Raw genomic sequence first — 24393 nt, forward strand, 5'->3', positions numbered from 1 at the left:
GAACGGGGGTAAACACAGGGGATTTGAATGGGACTTATGTATTGATACTCGCGGCATAAAAATCGATACTTTCTTGGGGAATAAAATATCGATTTATATCGCAGAATCGATAAAATTGCTCAGCCTTACTTGTAATGTGCTCCAACAGCCCAGATCTAGAAAACACTTTAGAGAAGTTTAACAACTAAACTGCAGTCGAGCCCATATAGCAAAGTTATCGGTGACGAGGCTCTGTGGGTCAGTGTCCTGGAAGTAGATGCTGTTGCACAGATAACTCAAATAGTCAGCCTGATTAGCCAATCTAACAACAACAATGAGACAGATTGTACCAAACATGCCTCTTCCTCCGCATCATCTGGAGACTCCATTATTAAAAAGGTCAGGTGTCGCACCACATATGCTTTTTGTTGCCTCTATACGAACATGAAAAGGAAATGAAGAAAGCAAGAAGAGGTCCCTGGGTAACAGCTCTGATTACGCTGCTCTTCCTGCAATGCTGCCGCGCATTCGCAACAGTCTGAGGAGGTAAAAAACACATCTATACTTGATTCAAAATGAACCAGTGTCTGGCCGTCTCTATAAATATCTTAGGGACTGTGTGTTTGGTGGAGGAGCTGCTAGATACAGTAGTTACTCAGCGTAAGACCAGATATACATCGTTTCAGTGGACAACATCTCACATTGCGCAGCCATGACTTCCACTCGACATTGGCCAATGTGACGGTTTGTCTCGGTCAACCACTCACTTCAAAACATACGATATCAAGCATGTTTATAATAATCTGGAAGATGCCAGGGTTTTCCCACCATTATATAATTTATTTTGGGCCGCACCTAAGCTGAATGAATGTAACTAAAAGACTTTTCTCAGATCTAATGATTGTAGTTGGACTTTTTTAGCAAGTTTTGTCTTTAAGCTTTTTTGAATGAAATTTATTTATTTATTGTTATAGCTTTTCCAACATTTTAGACACAGATATTGAGATACTTACGATCCTACACAAAAAAAAGAGACTCAAAACTACCACAAAGGGACACAAACCGACTACGAAGAGACACCAAATGACCACAGAGACCCATAACAACCCTAAAGAAAACAAAAAGGGACCAGAAAGAGACACAACACCACTACAAAAGAGACAACACAGAGGCAAAACACCACTACAAAGAGACACAACACCACTACAAAGAGACACAACATCACAACAAAGAGACACAACACCACAACAAAGAGACACAACACAGATACACACCACTACAAAGAAACAACACAGAGACACAACACCACTACAAAGAAACACAACACAGAGACACAACACCACTACAAAGAGACACAACACCACTACAAAGAAACACAACACAGAGACACAACACCACTACAAAGAAACACAACACAGAGACACAACACCACTACAAAGAGACACAACACCACTACAAAGAAACACAACACAGAGACACAACACCACTACAAAGAAACACAACACAGAGACACAACACCACTACAAAGAGACACAACACAGAGACACAACACCACTACAAAAGACACAACACAGAGACACAACACCACTGCAAAAGACACAACATCCTTCAACTCCTCCCTGCGGCCCTTTGCTGCATGTCACCTTTGCTCTCTCTCTCTCCTTTCATGTCTCCGTCTGTCCTGTCGGTTTTTAAGCCTTTATTTCCACAGGACTAGAGGTAGACCGATTAATCGGCAAAATCGGTCTACCTAGTCCTGCGGAAATAAAGGCCTAAAAATACCCACAAAAAAAGTCTTCCACAAAGCCAAGGAAAATACTGAGATGCAATATGGAGGATTGTTAATGTATGCACCAAATACCAAAAAGCAAATTCCATGTAAGTGTAACTTACTGTGGCAAAAAAACAACTCTTTTCTGCTTCTGATTTAGAGAACATCTAGAATTCCAACCACAAACGAAAGCCACAACAACCAAAAATGTTAACAATTTGATAGTGCACTTCAGCAGGTAGCCATTGTGTGACTTGAACAGGGCTTGTTCTTGTGAATGGCTCAACAAGAAGCCATATGAAGCAGTTTCCACTTACAGCTGCACATTAGAGGGCTGCTGGGGGCTGTTTTCCCCAGCTTGATGAGGGTGGATAAATATTTTAGTGGTTGAGTGTGAGATCTCGCTGCTATATCATGTATGTGTAATTGTGCGTGCAGGAAGCAGACTCTCAGCAGATTTTCTTCTCCAAACCCCAACAGAGAGACCAAGATCATCTAACACAAGCTGCTTGCACACAATTATACACACGGTGCAGGCGGAGAAAGGCCCCGGAGACAACTCTGCCACGAGTGTATTCCCTGGAGGCTGCAGACCCCATTCAGTCACAGCAACATTGTTGATGCATTATAACTTTAAAAATATGCATGTCTTAATTGGTATAATGTTCAGAAATGACTTAAAAGGGTAATTACTGGGTTTTTTTAACCCTATTTTCCTGTGTCTTTGTGTCTGAGTGACTGATGGGAACAACAATCTTTGACATTGGTCCAGTATTAAGCGAGAGGCAAAACAAGCTACAATGTAAGTTAATAGGGCAAATGTCCAGCTTGTATTTACCTTCACAAAAGTGCTCGTTTTGCCGCTGACAGGCTCAGATTAATATTCTAAGTGTTTGATAACATTATGGAAAGGATCCCTTTAGAGTTAGACCTTGGAAACCTTTCTGTTTAACCAGAAACAGCTCTGAAGTCGCTAGTGCTAAACCCACCAGACCCACCATTTAATAAAAAAATACTTTTAGCGTGTATAGAGCCAACGTATTTTCACATGTAAAATCGGTAAACTATGTGTTTATTTCAACCAAAACTTGAGTTGTGATTGTTGGAAAAGTGGAAAGACGACCCAAAAACGAATTTTCAGTTTTATTTTGTTTCTGTCGCCTTTGAATGAAGTGTATTTTACTATGCTAAAATTACGGTTTATTGATTTATTAAATGGAGTCTGGTGGGTTTAGCGAACGCAATTTCGCAGAGGTTTTATTTAAAAAAAAAAAAAAAAAAAAAAAAAAAAAAAAAAAGGATTTTACTCTTAAACAGAAAGGTCGACCTCCTTAGAAATCCTTAATGTAGTCGGACACTTAGAATATTAATCTGAGCCTGCCAGCGGCAAAACGAGCACTTTTGTGAAGGTAAATACAAGCTGCTGATTGTCACTTAGACACAAAGACATACAGTACAGGCCAAATGTTTGGACACACCTTCTCATTCAATGCGTTTCTTTATTTTCATGACTATTTACATTGTAGATTCTCACTCTAGGCATCAAAACTATGAATGAACACATATGGAATTATGTACTTAACAAAAAAGTGTGAAATAACTGAAAACATGTCTTATATTTTAGATTCCTCAAAGTAGCCACCCTTTAATTTTTTTGATAACTCTGCAAACCCTTGGTGTTCTCTCAATGAGCTTCATGAGGTAGTCACCTGAAATGGTTTTACCTTCACAGGTGTGCCTTGTCAGGGTTAATTAGTGGAAGTTGCTCCCATATTAATAAAAAAGCAAAGGGTGGCTACTTTGAAGATATATGTTTTCAGTTATTTCACACTTTTTTGTTAAGTACATAATTCCATATGTGTTCATTCATAGTTTTGATGCCTTCAGTGAGAATCTCATGTCATGAAATAGTCATGAAAATAAAGAAAACGCATTGAATGAGAAGGCGTGTCCAAACTTTTGGCCTGTACTGTAGGAAAATAGGGTTCAGGTTGAAAAAAAACGGTAGTTACCCTTTAAGACCTCCAATTAAAATAGAGTCATTAGGATGGAGCTAAAGAGAACTTGTTAGAGAATGAACATCCCTGCCAAGCAGAAATCTCAACCACTAAAAAGGGACAATCAGCACAGAGAATCCCACCACTTGGCAGATGCCTTATTCAAACTGCCCCCCAGTGTAATATATATCTTTTCTAGGAGAAGAGCCTCTGCAGTGAACACAACGGTCATTTAGTGCAGTGCTGGGCAGGCTGCCCTTTTTAAAAAACACACCTAGGTCTGACAACGTAAACAAAGCAGTGTTTAACCTTCTGACCCACAGCCCGTGGGTCTGCTGGAGCCATGGCCTGGGCCGGGTATTTGTAGAATACCTCTGGACTAATTCATTCATGCTCAACATTAGCTAGCCTCGCTTTTCACCAGGGATGCACCGAATCCAGGATTCGGCTGAATATTGGGCTTTTTGATAGGGTTCGGTTTCTGCCAAACCTTAGAAGCCTACGCTTGCACTACACGCGCTACGCTAGTCGACGTAATGACGGCGCCGTTGATTACGGGAAGGCTGTGAGAACGTGGACATGGAACTGGTGAGCAGAACAAGTTGTTGTTTGGCAGTACTTTCAATGAAAAGGCCATTCAAGTCCAGCTACATGTTCAATCTGCAATGCCGATTTGTCTCGTGGTGGCGAGGACCCTAAACAATACACAACATGGCCACTGTTATAACATTTGGTATCGAACATCTGAAAGAATACGATTTGTGCATTAAGGAATCTACAGAAAGCAGCCAGAATGCAGCAACTTCAGGTAAATAAAATGAAAACTACACTGCTGTGGACGTTGGGGTGGGTGTGGGTTTACTGTGTTCATGGACTGAGGATGGGAGGAGGATTCGCTATTTGGTTTTGTCAGAATCTTAACCGGTGGATTCGGTATTCAGCCGAACCCCAAAAATCTGGATTCGGTGCATCCATACTTATCACCATAAACAACCTAAGCCCTATGGCTACATCTACACTACTACATTTCTGTTACATTTCACTACTACATTTCTTTTGCTACTAATTCAGTGTTTCCGAGCCCCTAAAACGGAGACATTTGGAAACGCTGCTGCTTTTGGTTCTAAAACTCCGGGGTTGCTTTGTAGTCTGGACGGACACAAATGGAGACATTTTGGAAACGACGACACACACGTCTTATCTGTTATGGCGCTTTTCCATTACATGGTACCTACTCGCCTCGCCTCTACTCGCCTTTTTTGGTTTTCCATTACGAAAAAAAGTACCTGGGACCTGCTAACAGGTACTTTTTTTAGTACCTGCTCAGTCGAGGTTCCAAGCGAGCTGAGGCGAGCCGAGAAGGTGACGTGAAACCCTGCAGGCTGCTGATTGGTCGGAAAGAATCGTCACTGATCACCGCATTGCTAGCGACAGACGGCAATTTTAAATAGTTTAGCCAGCGGTGTTTTTTGCTGCCGGAGGCTCCACGCAGAGCTTTCTCCGTAGCATACAAGTGGCCTGATGGTTATACTTGTGCGCCGGTGTGTGTGTCGAGTCGCCGTGTGTGTGTGGGGAGCTGGTGAGCAAGGGAGAAGTGAGAGAGTGCCGGCGATTATCTCCGCAGCGAGTAGTGACTCTAGAGTCATATAGTGAGAGAAACAAAGTGTCTCCTCTGTTCTTTCTGACAACGGTGGGAAATCTGGAGCAGGAAAAGTTGACTATCTTGTTGATTTCATGTTGTTTACGGAGAAGGAGAACCAGGAAATGAGTCGGGGGAAATGCAACGCTACCAAGCCACGCCCACGGCAGTCGCTATGACGACCAGCCACGCTGAGGCAATACTAAAATATGCAATGGAAAAGGGACACACAGTGCGCCGAGTAGAGTAGGTACCATGTAATGGAAAAACGCCATTAGGTAGCTTCCAGACCTCTCAGTAACCGTTCCACCTCAGTCGCTCCAAGCTGATACATCCCTGCTCTTACTTTTTACCGTTGTTGTTCTTTCTCCCAAGTAGTTTCTGTATTTTCAACTTCTACGTCCATGATTTTCAACCGCGGAGTAACGTCAGACAATCTGCTTCCTGTTAACACCGGCACGCACATGCCCAGTGTGTGCATGGTCATGTGATATACTCGGTCAGATGTGCTAATATGGATGGAGATAAGTTCTGCTACAGGAGCTAAAACTCTTGTGTGGACGGAGATCATTTTTGTTTCAAAACGCCACTTTTAAAAAGGTGCCCTGCCACACGTATTTCATGACTGTGTGGTAATGTCTGAAGTTCTACCATGGACTAACATTTTTTGTGGAAAAAATGCCTTGGTTACCTTGTTTCAAGCTATTCTAGCGGGACCTAACATATATAAAAAAAATGCAAGTAAAAACTGTTTTGTGTGGCAGGGCACCTTTAAACCGTAGCATTGTGGCTATAGCCTATGGCTCCTGTAGTGGAGCTACCTGTCCACATATACCGTAGGTCACTGTTTAACACATTTTACCAAGGACAAATTAGTGCAAACACACACAACCTTAGCAGAGTCTTTAAAATATATAATTAACTAAACTGGAGGGTTGCACCTTGGCAAAAGGAAACCCTCTTCTCTTGCTGAGGGAAAGGAGAAGAATGAGGGACACACACACACACACACACACACACACACACACACACACACACACACACACACACACACACACACACACACACACACACACACACACACACACACACACACACACACACACACACACACACACACACACCTATAATTTCCTTCACAGCAGGCTGACAAAAAGGCGAGCGGGTGAGAACAGTAGAAGGTATTTCCTCCCCCGTGGATTACAGGGTGATGTCGGGACATGTGCACGGGAGATGGAGCTAGGCCTCAGGCTTATATTACCCCCGTCACCTCCTGGAACAGGGACACGCTGGGCCGCGCGGGTGCAAAAACTGACACCACATACACACATTAACCCTTGTGTTGTCTTCACAGTCATCCATGAACTTGTCATTCCGGAGCAAAATTGAAAAATGCCGGGAACTTTTTCCGACTTTTTTGACGTTTTGGTCCCTCTTTCAACCCTTTTTATTATTATTCATGGTCGATAAACCTAATAAAATGACATTATACCTAATTTTTTCAGATATTATGAATTATTTTGACTAATACAATAGTTAATCTGGATTTCCACTGGATGCGTAACGGCTGTGGAACAGCTCCGAAACGGCGGCAAATTTGAAAAATGCAGTTTTTGGGAGAACTTTTCCCGACTTCTTTTGATGCTTTTGGCGCTTAATTATAAAATGACATTATACCAAATTTTTGAGTTTGGAAAAAAAGCAGATATTATGAATTATTTTGACTAATAGAACAGTTAAGATCAGAGGATGTTGAGTGAATCACAGACTGGTTTATGTCAAAAATTAAAATGCCATGAAATTAAATGAAACAACCAAAATTCAATGGAAGCAATCGTTAATATTACCTGCGAAGAACATGGATGTATATGTTGTATGGGTTCCATACAATGTACATGCATGCATCCAACTTATTTTGGGGCAATTTGGTGGTTAATAAACCCATATTTTTGATATAAAAAGAATTTTGAAAACGGGTCAAATTTGATCCGAGGACAACAGGAGGGTTAACACTCGACTACTTGGGCCGAGAGTTATAATGACATCCAGGCTTTGTACAGCACCCCCGGGTGTCCTACGCCGTGAGGTATGCAAATGGGAGGGCAATTTGTGTGATTCACAGTGGAGCAGATCAGCTCTGCAGCAGATGAATGTTATAGGACAATATCCACTTTTAAATCCACAGTGAGTCCAAATGTTCAGGGCAGGAAGGCCGCTGATCCACTCAGCTAATATTAACTCCCGGTTTGAGATGACTGCTTAACCTCTCAATGGCCTGTGTGACTGTCAAAATAAAAAATACAGACATTTCCTCTAACGTGGAGCGGTCTGCCTCCTGTCCAATATAACGGACCTAGACGCCACATGGCTTTAAAAGCGCCAAATGAGTACATTTGAAAAACAAAACCGTACGTTTCATGTAGGAACTATGACAAAGAGAAAACTGTTTGTTTAGGGCTGTCCCCTAGTCGTTTTGAGATTAGATTTCTTTACTCGGTTAGTCATTTGTTTCATGCTTATTCACGCTGGATGATAGATTCCTGAGAAATGTATCACTGAACAAGAACTTAAGAAGCTTATCTCTGGTAAACACAAGATTTAAAGTGGTGCTTCTGCAAGAAGAGAAACTCTGTGTTACAGATGGTAAATGGACTGAAATTTGATTCGGCTTTTCTAATCTTAGTGGCCATATTATGCTCATTTTCAGGTTCATAATTGTATTTTGAGATTGTACCAGAATAGGTTTTAAAAAAAACACCATATTGTTGTTGTACTGCACATTGCTGCAGCTCCTCTTTTCACCCTGTGTGTTCAGGTCTCTGTTTTAGCTACAGAGTCAGACCCCTCACTGCTGTAACACGTAACATCTTTGTTTTTTTCCAAGTTTGTATGCGTGTGGAAGCACCAGAGACACAAAATAACACCCCAAATCCCAGAAAAAGTGTTTTTTTTTTCATAATATGGGCACTAACGACCACTAAAAGCGTACAGATCCGTCGATTTAAATCAACTAATCGATTAGTGTATTTGTGTCAGTTGTCTAGGTCTAATGACTTCAGCTGAGGACAGCCCTGAAATAGTTCCTAAAAGATACAGCTCACAAACCAGGTCTGTGGATTATTTTGAGTAACAGGGTCTTGATTTCTGGAAAGAGACCAAGTGGGAATGAGAGATGCATTAGTGTAGCATCAAAACTATTTTAAAAAGGTAAAATAGATATCTTATGTTATGCTATTCATTCGTTTATTTGGCATATTTCCTTACAAAATTCTTTGCCATTGATAATTTCATCTGTTGGACAACTAAACGTGATACCGGCAAAGAGCCAGCATTTGTATCAGAGCCTGTTCCACCAGACTGGCAAACAGCTTCAAAGTTTTTCCTTTTTTGCCCGAATATTGAAGAGAAGGCGAGCATCTCTACGGACGGTATCTCCAAACACAACAAAAAACAATAGTCCAAAACAATCCAGACTAGGGCTGCTCGATTATGGAAAGAAATATAATCACGATTATTTTGGTCAATATTGAAATCACGATAATTTAACACGATTACTCGTTGACTTCTGGAAAGATGTTGCAATTATTGAACTTTAAAAAAAAAAAAAAAAAAAGAAGAAAAAGTGAAATAAATCAACAGTAAAAAAACATAACTGTGAAATTTGCCCTTAATACTTCTCCTATTTAAACTATTTTTTCATTCAGAACACGAGAAAATAAGAGTTTACTAATGAGTTAAATAATGTTTTTTCTCAACTATTCTGTTTTTGTGATCATTGGGAGCCGAAATCATAATCACGGTTACATTTTAATTAATTGCACAGCCCTAATCCAGATAAATAACTACAGCTAAGAGGGGGACATTTTTAGTTTTTTGGGGTGAACTGTCCCTTTAACATTGTGTAGACTGCATTCTGATGTTGCAACCGTGACGTGGTAACTTTAGCCAAACCTGGGATAGTGTGCAGTTTGGGTCTGATGCACTGAAATTAGCATTTGCTGTTGTCACCAAGTATTAACTGTACTGCAGTTTTGGAGCTGCAAGGGAAAACAAAAGCAAACATCTTTTTTTCTTGCCGTCCATTTCTTTAAGCACAGCGCTGCGTTACGACCCCTGCTGTGAGAAACACACGCACAACTTTTCTTCCGAGGATGAACTAGAAAAAGAGCGTGGCCCGAAGGCACAGGATGTCTCTTAAAGTGTGAGTCAAACTAATGGACTCCTTCCTTCTACTGTGGCCCTGACCTCTCCTGCTCCCTCACTCATCCCATTTACAATGCAACCTCTCTCTCTCATCCCAGATTCACCCTCTCTCTCTCTCTATTTCATCCCAGATTCACCCTCTCTCTCTCTCTCTCTATTTCATCCCAGATTCTCTCTCTCTCTCTCTCTCTCTCTCCTCCTCCCCCCTCAGGACCCAGTTACACAACGGGCAGGATCAATCTGACAGCAAGACCGATGTACACGCTCACGTGGGTCACAGACATGCTTTTGTCCGAGGTCAACGCGCTAAAAATACAAGCACGGGGCTAAGTCTTGTTCATGCATAGTCAACTGATGCATGTGCATGAATATGCAGGTTTTCATCTGCCAATATAAGGCTTAGGGGCAGCACCCGAGCCGTTTTGGGCGGCACCCTAAGCCGAATTAATGTACCGGTAACTAAAAGACTTTTCGCAGATCTAATGATTTGTGGTTGGACTTCTTTAGAAGGTTTTGTCTTTAAGCTTTTTGAATGTTATTTATTGATTACCTGCCTTAGCTTTTTCCAACGTTTTAGACACAGATTTGGTGATAATAACGTGATAAAAAAGTGACGCAAAACTACCACAAAAAGACACAAATCGGCTACAAAGACACGCAAAAACAGAGAGACAAAATCCCTCAGAGACACAAAATGTTTCGGGGAAATTGCATTTTTTTTTTTTTTTTTTTTTTTTAAAACGTAACATTTACTTGAGGAAGGACGCCTAAACCCCTCACCCCTCCTCTAAATACGCTCACCTACGTCTTCCACAAAGCCAGGGAAGACACTGATATGGACACACAACTACAGGGCGGATCCGGTTTTCCACAGGGCCACACACACTTGCATAAATCCAGGGGCCACACACACACACACACACACACACACACACACACACACACACACACACACACACACACACACACGGAGCACGGATCACACCACTGCTTTCCAAAACACGGTTCAGGATGACCTATATATAGGTCCATATCTGCCACTACGTGGGTTTAATTCAGGACGTTGGGCTTTTAAAGTGCTGTCTTTCCTGCCTGCGGTGTTGTCATTTGGTTGGGTTTCCCTCCGGTTAATCCCAGTGTCTGACTTTCAGGATATAAAAAGTAAAAACCACAATTGGTGCTTCAGTGCAGTCGTTTAAGAAAGAAGCCGTGGCTGCAGCAGCTCTCCACACAGAGAGCAGCGGGTCGGCTGATAAAGAGCCGCTCTCTTCCTCAGCAAACTGTAAATCACAGACAATCTGTCCAACGCAACAAGGAAGACCCAGACCAAGTGTGTTTGTGTGTGGCCGACTCAAAGCATTTGGCTGGTTGATTACTGTAGGGCTACGACAACTAGGGCTGGGTTTCCTAAACATTTTTTATGTTTTTCAATTCATAAGAATATGCAATTTGACATTATTTTGGACAGTGATTATAACGATATCTGTGTCCTGAAGCTTATACTTGTGCTTTTGTGTGTGTGTAAAATATAAATAAATAAATAAATAAATAAATAAATAAATAATCTATTATTTCAGTTTACAATTCAATGTAGGCCTAACAACATTCTGTTTACATATTCTGGTATGTTTTGCACATTCAGGAGGTGCCATGTGCTCAGTGCTGTATAGGTTTATGTATCCAGTTTATTTAGTGTTAGAGCACTGCAGAATGTTTGGTTTTTGAAGCTTGAAAAGCTATGAATTAAATATCCTACATGGCTTTAATAGAAAAATGTATTTGACGCATCGTGACGCATCGAGATATCGAATCGGGAGATCAGTGAAGATTCACAACTCTAGTAGGTTAGACTTTGAGTTCAGACTTATAATTGCGGGAAAACCCTGTAATCAATAATCAAAATGAGTGGGCGATTAATGTATTGGTTCAGTATCTTTGCAGCTCTACATTATTGTATTTTTAACATTATACACGAAGGCACACGGCTGATAAGAGCAGATGGAGTGTTTCTTTGGGTCCGTGTTTGAGTGAGACAGAGAAAGAAAGAAACTGCTTGAGACGGTTGAGAGCGTTCCCAGGCTTGCCCAAACACGTACGGTGTGCAGCGCGCGTCTCATCACCCTGACAAACAGCGCGACACGGCAGACGCCACATAACCAGTCGGCCTGCTACGGCTGTCAAAGCCTGCCAAGCTGCCGATTCCCACGGAGCTTCTGTTTCCCAACGCCACATGATGAACGGCTTCATTCAAGACCAGCCGCGTGGATGACACAGTCACAGGGCTCTTCTTGTACTGGGAACTGTGAAAATTTCCCTTCATACTTTTCCCGTTTAAACTTTTTAAAATCGCAGAAAACAGCTTTCGCCTCAAAACAAGATCTTCTCCACTCCATACCGGCTCTCTTAACCCTCGTGTTGTCGGTCTGTTTTGCACACAGGCTACTATACAGTATGGGAAGTAGCAACTATCACCCAATTCTCTATTACATCCAACTTCATTCCAACTTATTATCTCTAGTTTTAGACTGAATTTTGGATGTAATGATCAATAAACCTAATTCATATTAAATTATACCAAATATTTGAGTTCAATTTGACAAATAGTTCAGATGACATAAACGTACACTACTGGTCAAAAGTTTGGGGTCACTTTGAAATGTCCATTCCAGACAGAATACCAGCTGAGATCAGTTGCATTGCTTTTTTAACCAGATTACATTATGTGCTTACTTAATTGCAAAAGGGTTCTCGACTGTTGTAATGTTGAAATTCCAATGCTTTCTAAACATCATACCCAAATTAAAAGTAGTACAGCTCCCATATACTATACAGACACTCTGGGGTATGCCTGAGATCATTGGAAAGGTGATTGATGTGGGTGTGTTTGTGTATTTGAAAAGTGTTGTATTTTGTAGTTTTTTGGCTGTTTTCTTTGCACTTTCCAATTCGGAAATAAAAAAAACTGCACAGACATCTTCATTTCTACATCTGTAGAAAAAAAAAAAATCCATTTTTGAGTCTGGATTTTTTTTCTGTAGTAAGCTGAGACATGTGGCTAATGCCCTGTGTTGTATGTCACCTGTCAGATGTGTTTACAGCAGTGTATTCTAATCATTTTACAGATGTAAGACTTGGATGGAAATAAAAAAAAAAACTCCATTCTAGCCTCCGTAACTCTGTCAGTAAGGCCTAGAATCACCCTGACACTTATAACAAAAACTTGAGTGGGTTTCCTTTCCTATGATATCCCTGAGCGTCAAAGTATACAAGAGCTGTACCACTTTTAATTTGGGTATGACGTTTAGACCAAAAAGCATGGAATTTCAAGCGTTTCTTCGGACACTTCTGTCTACAACAGTCGAGAATCCTTTTGCAATTATGTAAGCACATAATGTAATCGGAAAACTGCTGCCCTGGTTAAAAAAACAATGCAACTGATCTCAGCAGGTATTCTGTCTGGAATGGTCATTTCTAAGTGACCCCAAACTTTTGACCGGTACTGTATGTTGATGGATAATCACAGCCTGTTTCGCGTATGGAACAATCAGTGTTATTTTTGGGCAGTTTGGTTGAAATAATCCCATATTGTTGACACAGAAACTTTGAAAACAGGTCATATTTGACCTGAGGATACTATACTATGGCGGTTTTATCACTTTTTTCGACATACTATACAATGGCTTTTTCGACATACTATATTATGACTTTTTATCACTTTTTTTCAACATACTATACTATGACTTTTATCACTTTTTATAACATGAGGGTTGAAGCCGAGCGATATCAAGTTGGAAAGTCCCAGCGGGCGTGGCACAGGTGGTGCCGCCGTTCAGCAGAACAAACGTGAATGATAAAGGTCAAAGATGCTTGGTCGCCAGAGAGAAAACACACTCGCTGCCATTTGTAGCTGGTTTTGGTTCAACTGCAACTAGGCTAACAGTAATTTTCACAGCTGAATAACCTGTTGACTATTTTCTCTATCAATAGATCAGTTGTCTGGTCTCCAAAATGTCAGAAAATGGTGAAAAATGTGGATCAGTGTTTCCCAAAAAGCCCGAGATGACGTCCTCAAATGTCTCGTTTTGTCCACGACTCAAAAGATATTCAGTTTACTGTCCCAGAGGAGAGAAGAAACTAGAAAAGTATTCACATTTAACAAGCTGACCTCACACAAGTTTTACTTTTTTTCATAATAAAAAGACTCAAACCCGATTAATCGATTGTCTAAATAGTTGGCGATTGATTTAATAGTCGACATCTAAAATCAGTTAATATTTGCAGCTCTCGTTTCGTTTTGGCGTTTCATTGCACATAGTAAGTAATACACAAAGTATTAAAATGTACAATGGACTCAGAAGTGAACGATTGTCTAGAAGAGGGTGAAAGAATATTGCAATAAGGGATTTACGAAAAAAAATATTTGCAGCTCTACACCGGAGCTGTATAGACACTTCTTTCTGCCATTTTCAATGTTTTTGGTTATTAGTCATCCCAGGAGCAGCATGGAAACATCTACTTGCACACACTAGGTCTGTCCCAACACACTATCTGGATGCAATGGATTATAATTACATGGATAAATGTTAATGATACACCGAGCGTTGTTACCTCTCCTCACTTCTACAGCAGGATTACAGAAGGACGGCGATTATTGCAACCACAGTTTATCATTTCACCCGTCACACTCTGAAAGAAAAAACATTATTCTATAAAGGAGTTTACAGTCTTCTTTCTGCTAGCATTATATCGTTGTTTACATTGCGACAATGCTATTCATATAGCATGAAACCCATTGTTAATAATAATAATAATAATAATAATAATAATAATAATAATAATGTTAATTAATAGTAGGGCCGGATTTTTACGATTCCAATGCCAAACCGGTACTTTGAAAAAGACTCAGATTCCTAAACCGATTCTTGAAAAACTGAAAAATGACACCAAAGATGTAATATGTTTACTAGCGATCGCGCGCAGTGAACAGTTAATATGCTTTTACGTCCGTTTTGGTGAGCCCAGAGGGGGAAATATGGCATTTTAAAAGTAGCCTACATTTACGGTAGCTAGCTAACGGTAGACTACAGAGAAAGGGGGATATTTTTACATCCGTTTCAGAGCGACAGAGGGAAAATATTTCAGTCGACACATTAAGTGGAACCAAAATGTGCGTTCTGATCCGGTCCGATTCCTACCGGTTGCGTAGGAACCGGGTTTCGGTACCCAACCCGACACATGATAAGCAATTTGCTCTCTGCGCACCGCTAGGTAGGGTGCAAAGCGCAGGTATTCCTCATCGAGGGTGGCAAGGAAGCTATTTCCCATTGCTACGTAGCAACATGCTGTTATCTAATTGTGATTATTTTGACTGACACTGCGATTTGATTCACAATATTGGAGGGAATGATCATTATTTTTCCTCATTCTCATTGAAAAATATTAAAATTAAAATGATTATAGTGTGATTTTTGCGAGGATCTGTACCAAACAAAAGAGGGTGTTTAGGGGCCCTCCCTCAGAAAACGTTACCAGTTTTCAATACAAAGAAATATGCAATTTCACATCACTTTGGAGCATTATTATCACAATATCTGTGTCTAAAACTTTGGAAAAGCTAGAGCAGATCATAAATAAACAACACTCAAAACGCTTAAAGACAAAACTTGCTCAAAAGTCCACTGGGAACCTCCTACAATGAGTAGATCCAGTGGTGTAGCCTAATGTATTGTAATGCATACTGTACTGTATATATTGGCCAGAATCTGCCTTTGGGGGGGGGGGGGGCATCATAGTGGGGGAACTGGCTGTCCTCCCCCAGGGAAGTTTTGAGCGTCAACGACTTCATTTCCTGTATTCGGATACACTTTTATGCACCAATTTATGGTGGAAATCCCTTATTTAGCCTATGTGAAGAAGAAAAACACAGATGACAATTCAAAATATGTCAAAAATATAATGGAAAGTATGTCGTTGCGTATCATTGGGCATTTTTAAGTGGGTGTATGGAAATCCTGGAGCTTTCTTAGTGGGTATACTGTGTATAGATCTGAGAGAAGTCATTTAGATAGTTTTGATGCTCACATTGATTTGACATCCATTCAGCTTGGGTGCTGCACTTATGGTAGGGGGAACCTGGTACTTCTTCATGTTATTATGAGAATAGTGTAGGTTCTTATTCCACGAAGGAGGAACACAACCAAGACAAAAATGCTGGGTCTTCTCTTTGCAAAAAAAACATTGCCCAAATCATGCCCAGCTATCCTTCTCTTTACCCTTGCAGTGATTGTTACCCCTCCGTGTAGGCTGGATGAGACATTTTCAGTCACTAACGATGACCAGATGTGCGGCGTGCGTGACTCATGATGGGTCTGGTGCCCTGCCCTTTCATTTCTGCACCAAGTTGCCAACTGCCACTAGGTCAAAGCACACAGCACACGGTTTGATGCCAAGCACTGTGTGTGCATGTCTGGGAAAACTACAGCACTCAGAGCGTGCAGCAGGGAGGGAGGGAGGAAGGAAGGAAGAAGAAATGCTTGCCACAGTGAAATATGATATTATCTTCATGTTGGAATAATAAAGCAATAAAACTGGGAATGCGTGCAACAACTGTTATCGCGTCCATAAAAAAAGGCAATAATGCATGTTAAAAATTGTTTTGGGATATGCTTGCTTCTATTCAAAACGATATACTGTTACCAAAAAGGTATCGGAACGATTAAAGTCACTATACATTCAACTATGATGACCAAGGGAACACCATTAGTTCCTCCTATACCACACGCTTTTTGGGCGTGCATGTGCGTTTGTTTGTGCGTGCAATCATACGTGCAATACCCTCAGGATATTATGAGGAGCTAATTGGGAAGCCCCAGTGATAAACGTTCACCGTAATGAATACAATTTACAAAAAAATAATAAGAATAATAACAACAACTACATAAATAAATCAACACTGCAACACTTACTTGCCAATGACCTCGCAGAGCTCGTACACATCTTCAAAGAGAATGTCGTCGTCCGCCATAGTCCGACCCCGGCTAGGGGGGTAAATTATCCCCAAAATATGCGTCCCAGACCTGATGGTGCTCCTAAATAAACTAGATGAACGGAGGCCACGAGCAGCCGGCCGTTAGACAGAAAGAACTGACAAAAACCCCGCTCGTGCCGTCCGCAGCAGGGTAGCCGTTAAAGAGTTCCAAAGAAAGGGTTCTAAATTCCAGTTGTTGGCTCCTTCGTCGACCTCCCGCCCCCCCCCCCAAAATAACGCTGCGTCGCGGTGGGTGAATTGGCACAGGGGCGAGCTCAGTAACCCAGTTTGGGAGTCCACCGGTTCGGCCCCGCCTTTCCCACTGCTTCCCAGTACCGTACTCCCGTGTCAGAAAGCAAACCATACGTGGCTGTCAACCCAACAACTCCTCCGCTGGTGTCTGCTCCGGTTACAATGTTTCAAAGTGCTCACAGAGGCGGAGACAGAGGACAGAGCCGGCGGACCTTTAGTGCATCAGGCTCGGGTTACAGCGAGGCTCCAGGTGGGTTACAGTGATCTTCACTTCCCGAGCAGCCTTTCACTTTCTCTTGTTTTTACCAGGGAGGCACACAAACAGCCCTCCTTGTCGCGTGTTAGGCTACTGACGGGCGGATTCAAAATCTCCAGGAACCATTCAGCTGCTCCACTCCTCCGGCTCGGCGACACTTTTCCAGCCGTTGGTTTATGTGTTTACCCCCCTCAACAGTCGCCTTTTCCGGCTCCACTCTGCTGCCCGTGTGCCTGCCTGCCTGCCCTGGACGTGCAGCTCCACGGAGCTTCCAGAAAACCAAGCTCCTCCTCCTCCTACACGGGGGTTATGAAACTATTCAGCCGTCCTCCATTTTGGCGCCAAGCCGTTACCCAGGATTCTCATTTGAGGTTTATGGGCTTTGAGCCAATATGGCGAAGTGGCGGCGCCTTTTAAAAGGCTTTTCTAAAACCGCAGTTACCTTTTGGACTTTTTCAAAAGATAGAAATTGAAGTGTTGACACCCGGAAGTAGCCTAAGGAGGAGTAGGAATGAAGAATGGCCATAAATCTTAACAACTAACTTTGTTGATAAGTTGATAAGTTATCGGTCTTTCAGGCAATAGCCTAACTACTCTACAGGTGAATATAGGGAGACAAAATAACCCTAATAGGCCTATATATCACCATGATAAAACTTCCCTTACTTAGCTACATTAACATGTTATATCTTTTTTTTTTTAAATAGATCTATTCGGAGTAGTGTAATTTTTATTTATTTATTTATTGATTGATTTTTTTTCTTTTCTTTTTTAATTGCGTTAACTGTAAAATATGATTTGTATTTTCAAATGTTGTGTAATGTTGTGTAATGTCTTTGTGCGTATGGTGAGAAATGTGATGTTGTAAATTGTATTGTCACACGATAGATTGTAGGACCCCAGGAAGAATAGCTTTTAGCTTATGCTGAAGCTAATGGGGATTCAAATAAAACAAACAAACATTAAGGCATTTATTTTTTGTAGCCTAAAACAGCTTTTCTGAAATTACATTTATAAATATGCAAAGGAGGCACTAGCTTATCTTATTAAATATTGGCTAATTTGCATGCATTGCAAATTGTTGTTTTATTTTGTCGAAATAATAAAGTCAAATCTTTTTAAAGAGGGGATTTTGGATATGTCTTTTTTTATCACTCCATAAATCAGAAAATACATCAGTAAAAAAAGAAAATAATCAAATTTCACCATGTGTTTATGAATAAAGTGTTCTAAAAATCAGGCTACAAATTATGTATGAACTGTGTAAAAACCTTCCGAATATAGATAGTATTAAAACTAGAAAGTTAAGTGCTACTGGAGCGGATATTTCCGGCTCAGAGTACGAGAAAAGGCTGATTTTGAGAAACCAAATGGAGACAATATTACTGATTGACAGGCTGAGGTTGTCTGTCATGGCAGTGACAACATTCACACCTTTCACCAACTGGGCTACTACAACACAGCTAGTGCCGACATGTGAGCACAACATACAGACATGTGCCGTCTATTCATATTTTATAGGCTCTGGTGGGCTAAATACATTGCCAGCTGATTGCCTAATTAAAGCCGGGTGAATAATTAAGCAGAGTTAGTAAACCCAAGATGATGAGCTTGTTCTTTTATTTATGGTTTTTCAACAAAAAGGATTCTATGTAATTAAATGAGCCCCTTAACAGCTACTGTATTGCTGTTCTCCCTTGATACATGGCTGCTTATGTAGCACAGACGTCTTCTATTTGGGCCATCTGAAGCGTAAAATTGCGCCCATACTGATGTTGTGAGACTGTGAACGTGTGAAGAGGTGATGAGCAGGGAGAAGAGAAATCAGGACATCAGAGAAAAATCTTATCTCTAACCAACACACCCTCCTAGACTCAGCTGGTGGGGCTGTGTGTGTTTGTGAGGGTATGTGGGTGTGTATGTGTGTGTGTGTGTGTTTGTGTATGTGTGTGTGTGTGTGGGTGTGTTAGTATCTGTGTGTGTGTGTGTGTGTGTGTCTGTGTCTGTGTCTGTATCTCTGTCTGTGTATGTGTGTGTGTGTGTGTGTGTGTGTGTGTGTGTGTGTGTGTGGTGTGTTTGTATCTGTGTGTGTGTGTTTCTGTGTCTCTGTGTGTGTGTGTGTGTGTGTGTGTGTGTGTGTGTGTGTGTGTGTGTGTGTGTGTGTGTGTGTATGTCGTATGTGGGTGTGTTTTTATCTGTGTGTGTGTGTGTGTGTGTGTGTGTGTCTGTATGTGGGTGTTTGTATCTGTGTGTGTGTGTGTATATCTGTGTATCTCTGTCTGTCTGTGTGTGTGTGTGTATCTGTGTGTGTGTGTGTGTGTGTGTTTGTGTGCGCGCATCTGTGTATCTCTATCTGTGTGTGTGTGTGTGTGTGTGTGTGTGTTTAACCCTCTGAAAATGAAAGATGCTCCGGCGCATCCAAGCAAAGTTTGACAAAACTGCTACTGAAAAAGCGATATTACATTTATCTACTATTTTAATCACGTATAACCTTAAAGACTTTGGTAAACTCATTTCAAGCACCGAAACAATTCGTACAGCACATCATAAGTTAAGGTTTGTTTTCAAAAGAGATTTGAGGAATTTCAAAAAGCCAACAGCAACGTTTCAGCTTTATCGCCAAATTATCTCTTTACCCATCACTCTGGGAGAGATTTGGGTCTCACTATACGGAAAGTGGAGTTTGTTCTGAACATTTTGGTATGAAACACACGGGGATCAGTTTTATGCAAAATACCTTAAAAAGGTCAATTTAAGAAGATATGTGAGAATGCCCTTAGACCAGAGGGTTAAGTAAATGTAATAACAATGTATTGTACATTTTTAAAAACAACGGAAGTACACTCTGACTTCTTCCGCAGACTGCTCTCATAAACTGGCGTATGTATGACATGCCAATTCGTATGCCATTTTGGCGTGTTATCAAGACGCATAATCGTTTTTTAGCGTTTTTATCAAAACCATTCAGCCGCCATTGACCTACATTGCGTGTGAATTTTCGCCGTAGCAAGTAGTAGGAGTAAGTCCGCATAGGGAGGTTGGTTGGGGTGGTGGCTGATGGGTAAAACACAGGACTTTCATCCAGGAGAGCTAGGATCGCGTCCCTCGTTTTTTTTTTAAGCCTTCCCCAATGTTTCTTTCCTTAACCCAACCGTTTATTGTTTTCTTAAGCGTGTGACGTTGGTCACGCAATAGTACGGTACGTTCTCGCAATAACACGCCACGTAGTAATAGTAGTGGATAACTTTATTGTCCTCATGGGGCAGTTGGGTTTGCGGCACAATCGCAAGGCACTTTATGACAAGACATCAGACATATGATACCAACAAATAGTCCCTACATCAGACACTGACAGACATAACATGAAGAATATACATCACACACTACAATACACTACACACCCTTGGGTATGGTCAGGCCAGCTGGACGACTAGCTTATTAGGAATGATTTAAGGCTTTTATCAATCAATCAATCAATCAATCAATCAAAATTTATTTATATAGCACTTTACAAAACCAGCAGGTATCCAAAGTGCTTAACATCAGAAACACATGTCATACAATAGAAAGAATGAACATAGAAAACAGTAAAATCAGAAAAGGTTACACAGAAACAAAAGAATGAAATTGTCACACCACTGCTATGTATTAAAGGCCAGACAGAACAGATACGTTTTGAGTTTGGACCTAAAAAGAGCTACATCTGTGATAGTGCGATAGTGTTTATGGCTTGTGGTACGACGCAACAGACACGTAGCATCCATGACGTCAGCTCTTGTATGCCGTTTGGGGACTGTTTTTTGGGGGGATGATGACGCAGCCAAGCCAGGGTTGTTTATGGTTGCACTGTCGCTGCGCAAAGGTAAATGTCAAAGAGAGAAAGTCGCTGATTTCTAACCCTTCTGAAGCGAGTCATCCAGTTGAGATTTACTGGCAGGTAAACACGGACCTCCGGCTACTGCCGCCATTCATCTGCATGTACGGCAGAACAGAAAATCAACAAACTTTCCCTTATTAAGTTACCAGCTAATGCTAGCGGTAATCTCCCGGATTTTGAAAACCAAATGTTGGCAGGTATGGTTAGCATTGCTAAGCCTCTGTTCTTGATTGACAGGTCCTAAAGCATCCCCTGCTTTATCGGCTAGTTTAAAAATAAATGGGAGTATCATTTACAAAATGAACATCATGCTGTATTAAAGAAGCCTTGAACTGAGTGACTTGCTCTTTGGGAAGCAAAGGTCATTCATGAACTTTCTCCAGCTGGTTCTTCCAGGATGATGTTGTCTTGAGTTCTGCTTCTACAGACCTCCACCAGCTGGTCCGAGTCTTCCTGGCTTTCTTTTTACCGTGTGGGTTTGTACGATATCGTACGAAAATGTATGCACACCAGTTCGTATGATATCCTAAGAAATTAGGCAACCTCCAGCTGTTTGCGTGATGCCAGCTACAGAGCTCCGTTAGCTATTGGTCGTATCAGTGGCAATAGGTAGTTGAGTTTAGCCAAAAAAAGCTGAATTTAAGCCGGGTACAGGCACTGCAAGATGACTGTCCTTTCAGGGGCCATGGCAATTGAGTTTAGCCGACAACAAGTGAGCACCACGCAGTTAAGTTTAGACACCAAAATGGCTTGGTAAGTTTACGAAAAAGATGCTGGATTAAAACACTGCAGAGGAACAAACACGCGTTTCCTGGATGAAAGTCTTGTGTTTTTTTCCCGAGACACGAACTCCGCTCCCCCGCTCGTGTTTTATGACCTCCTGGCTACACGGACCAGAGCGCTCTAAAGGCCCTGACGCACCAACCCGATTATCGGCTGTCGGACAGTCAAGTTTGGTGTGTTCCGTGCTGTTGTCAGTCGCGTTCATTTGGGCCAACAATGACTCGTTGAATCGGCCAGCGGGCAGTCGGACTCAAAAAACTTACCGGAAATGACGAGCGGGATGAGTGTGACAAACGCCCCTTACAGTCGGACAAAAATCTTTCAAACTGACCTTTGTTGATCTAAAAAACAGACCAATTCAGCAAACTGCACGGCCCATTTCTCGCTTAAAATGTTTTCAGAAACACGTTTCGGAGAACTATTTACATAAAATACGAGATCGTATTCCGAACGAGCTGCCATGATGGTCTGGCTTTGAAATTCGGGAGAAGCCAGACCCACGTAACGTGTTTGTCATTTCCGGTTTTAATTTTTTTGGGCGACAATACAGATTAGAGCCACCTGCTGTTATGGAGAACATACGCTCAAGTCGGTGTCGCCTCGGTGTGTTCCGAGGCACTTTTTGGACCGACCGGAGCCGAATGATCAGTCCGACGGCCGACGGGTTGGTGTGTCAGGGCCTTTATACAGCAGCAGCCAATGTGATGCATAGCGCAAAAAATAAGTTGAATACAAATACAAATACAAATTACAGTAATTTACTTTTCGTAGCTATATGTAGGAACGGAGAACAGCCTCCAGGTTTTGAGGATATAAAGTCGTTTGGAAAATGTTTACTGAGGCAATAAATCAAGGCAGAAGTATAGGTTTCCCGTAGAAACAGACTTCTTTTAGGAGTCTCCCCCTGCTGGAAATTAGATAGAATGCAGGTTTAGGAGCTTCAGCATAATTTTCACTTTTTAGCCACTGAAGTTGCAGCTTTCTCTGTACACATCTCTTTAAACAGCCCAGTGCATGATGTCTCTCTGATGTGTGATTCACTCACTCCAGCCTCAAGAAGCACACAGGTACACATCACAGAGGCAGAGCATGCTGCTTAACGATACCCACTGCTGGTTTTGGTTTTGGAGTATTAAGTCCGCCCCCTGGTTGAGTCTAAAGCAAATCTTGTTCCATTTTTCAAGAGCAGAGTAAACTGAACTTCCTCACTAGGAGACTTTAGGGAAAGCATTTCCAGTAGAATGCATCATCCCTTAGCTGCGGGAATCCATTTTCAGAGCTGTTTGTGTCTATCCATTTCTTCTCCGACATTGCCCTACAGGCTGGACATGGAAAACAGTACAAATGTTTTTATTCGTCTCTGGCCAGTTTGAAGGATTCTGTGCTGATTGTGTTGGTTTGTGCGTTGATTACAACATGCACATCCTAAATGGGAAGCGAGAGAAGAGAAGGCCGCTCCATGGTTTTCTCTCGGCTCAGGCAAATGTCAACTGTGTTATTCTTGTACTTACCCAAAGCCTGTCAGTGGTTATCAGCAAGTCAGTTTTCTTCAGTGTAGTTGAGACTAATTGCTAACAAAAACACACAGAAGGTTAATATATAAGCCTGCCTGGTCCGGCAAAGAAGAGACCTGTCCTCACTCTGACTAGTGGCTCTTCTAAATGTTATTAACAAAGCAGAAATCAATGCTGGTTAACATGAGCGGGATCAATGGACTTCACGCTCCACAGGATGGATGAATTATGTGGTTACTAGTGGGGCTGACACAATGAATGGGCAACACTTTACTTAAAGGGTAACTTTTATTTTTTATTTTTCAATGTTTTTGTGTCTATGTGACTAATGGGAACAACATTTATTGAAATGCCGTCACTTTACGTCCACTAAAAGTTCTGTTTTTGCCAGTGACTGGCTCAGATTATAATTCTAAGTGTCTGACAGCATTATGGAAAGGATCCCTACACAGAGAGACCTTTTAGTTAAAGAGTAAGATCCTTTTTGTTTAACATGAAAAAGCCTCAAAATCACCATCTCTAAACTCACCAGACTCCCTTTACTTGTTCTGATGCTTAACTTCTGGTTACGCACCTGATACAGAACGTTACGTAGTTTAGTTTGTCTCTAAAGTAACAAAAATACAACTACCATTTGCCTTTTAAATGGGACGCAAACCCTGATCCCCTTGGTGAAAGTCCTGTGTTCGTTTGACCCATCCACCACCCCAATTTTATGTGGAATTTGCCTTATACTCTTATACTTCGTCACCTTACTTCCTGCTTTGCTCCCGTAATAGTTAAGGTAGAGTTTTTTTTGGGGGGAGGACAGTCTAATTATTTTTCTGCTGTGCATGCTCACACTTTGTCATTGGTCTATTTGGTGTGCTGTGCAGCACTCTCAAAATGAATATGGTGCCTTGATAAATAGCTTTTTTTTGGTGTTTGCTCAATGTCATCTGCCCCGTGGTACTCTGTCCCCAGACAGGTGAGTTGAAAGACGCGCCGAAGGAATGCAAAGGACATGTTTTTAATGGATTGTTGCTCTGCGGTGGAGAGGAAAAACACAATAATTCACTCTGTCAGTTCTGCCGTGAAGAGTCTTCTGCGTCTGTG

At 41.5% G+C, this 24393-nt stretch overlaps 1 protein-coding gene across 7 annotated transcripts in view; it reads right to left on the reverse strand.

The window, feature by feature from the left end:
* caska (calcium/calmodulin-dependent serine protein kinase a) overlaps positions 1-17590 on the reverse strand; it is a 199954-nt gene extending 182364 nt beyond the window's left edge. For 4 of the 7 annotated variants that reach the window (XM_028590370.1, XM_028590368.1, XM_028590366.1 and 1 more), the window contains exon 1: positions 16555-17589. In XM_028590370.1, coding sequence (XP_028446171.1) covers positions 16555-16613 — 59 coding nt within the window. In that variant the 5' untranslated portion in view covers positions 16614-17589. Of the gene's footprint in view, positions 1-16554 lie in introns of all 7 variants that reach the window. The other 3 variants (XM_028590367.1, XM_028590365.1, XM_028590364.1) reach the window with 1 other exon arrangement.
* Between the last annotated feature and the right edge of the window lie 6803 nt (positions 17591-24393).

Source organism: Perca flavescens, chromosome 11 (genome assembly GCF_004354835.1).
Source record: "Perca flavescens isolate YP-PL-M2 chromosome 11, PFLA_1.0, whole genome shotgun sequence".
In the NCBI taxonomy this organism is placed as follows: Eukaryota; Metazoa; Chordata; class Actinopteri; order Perciformes; family Percidae; genus Perca; species Perca flavescens.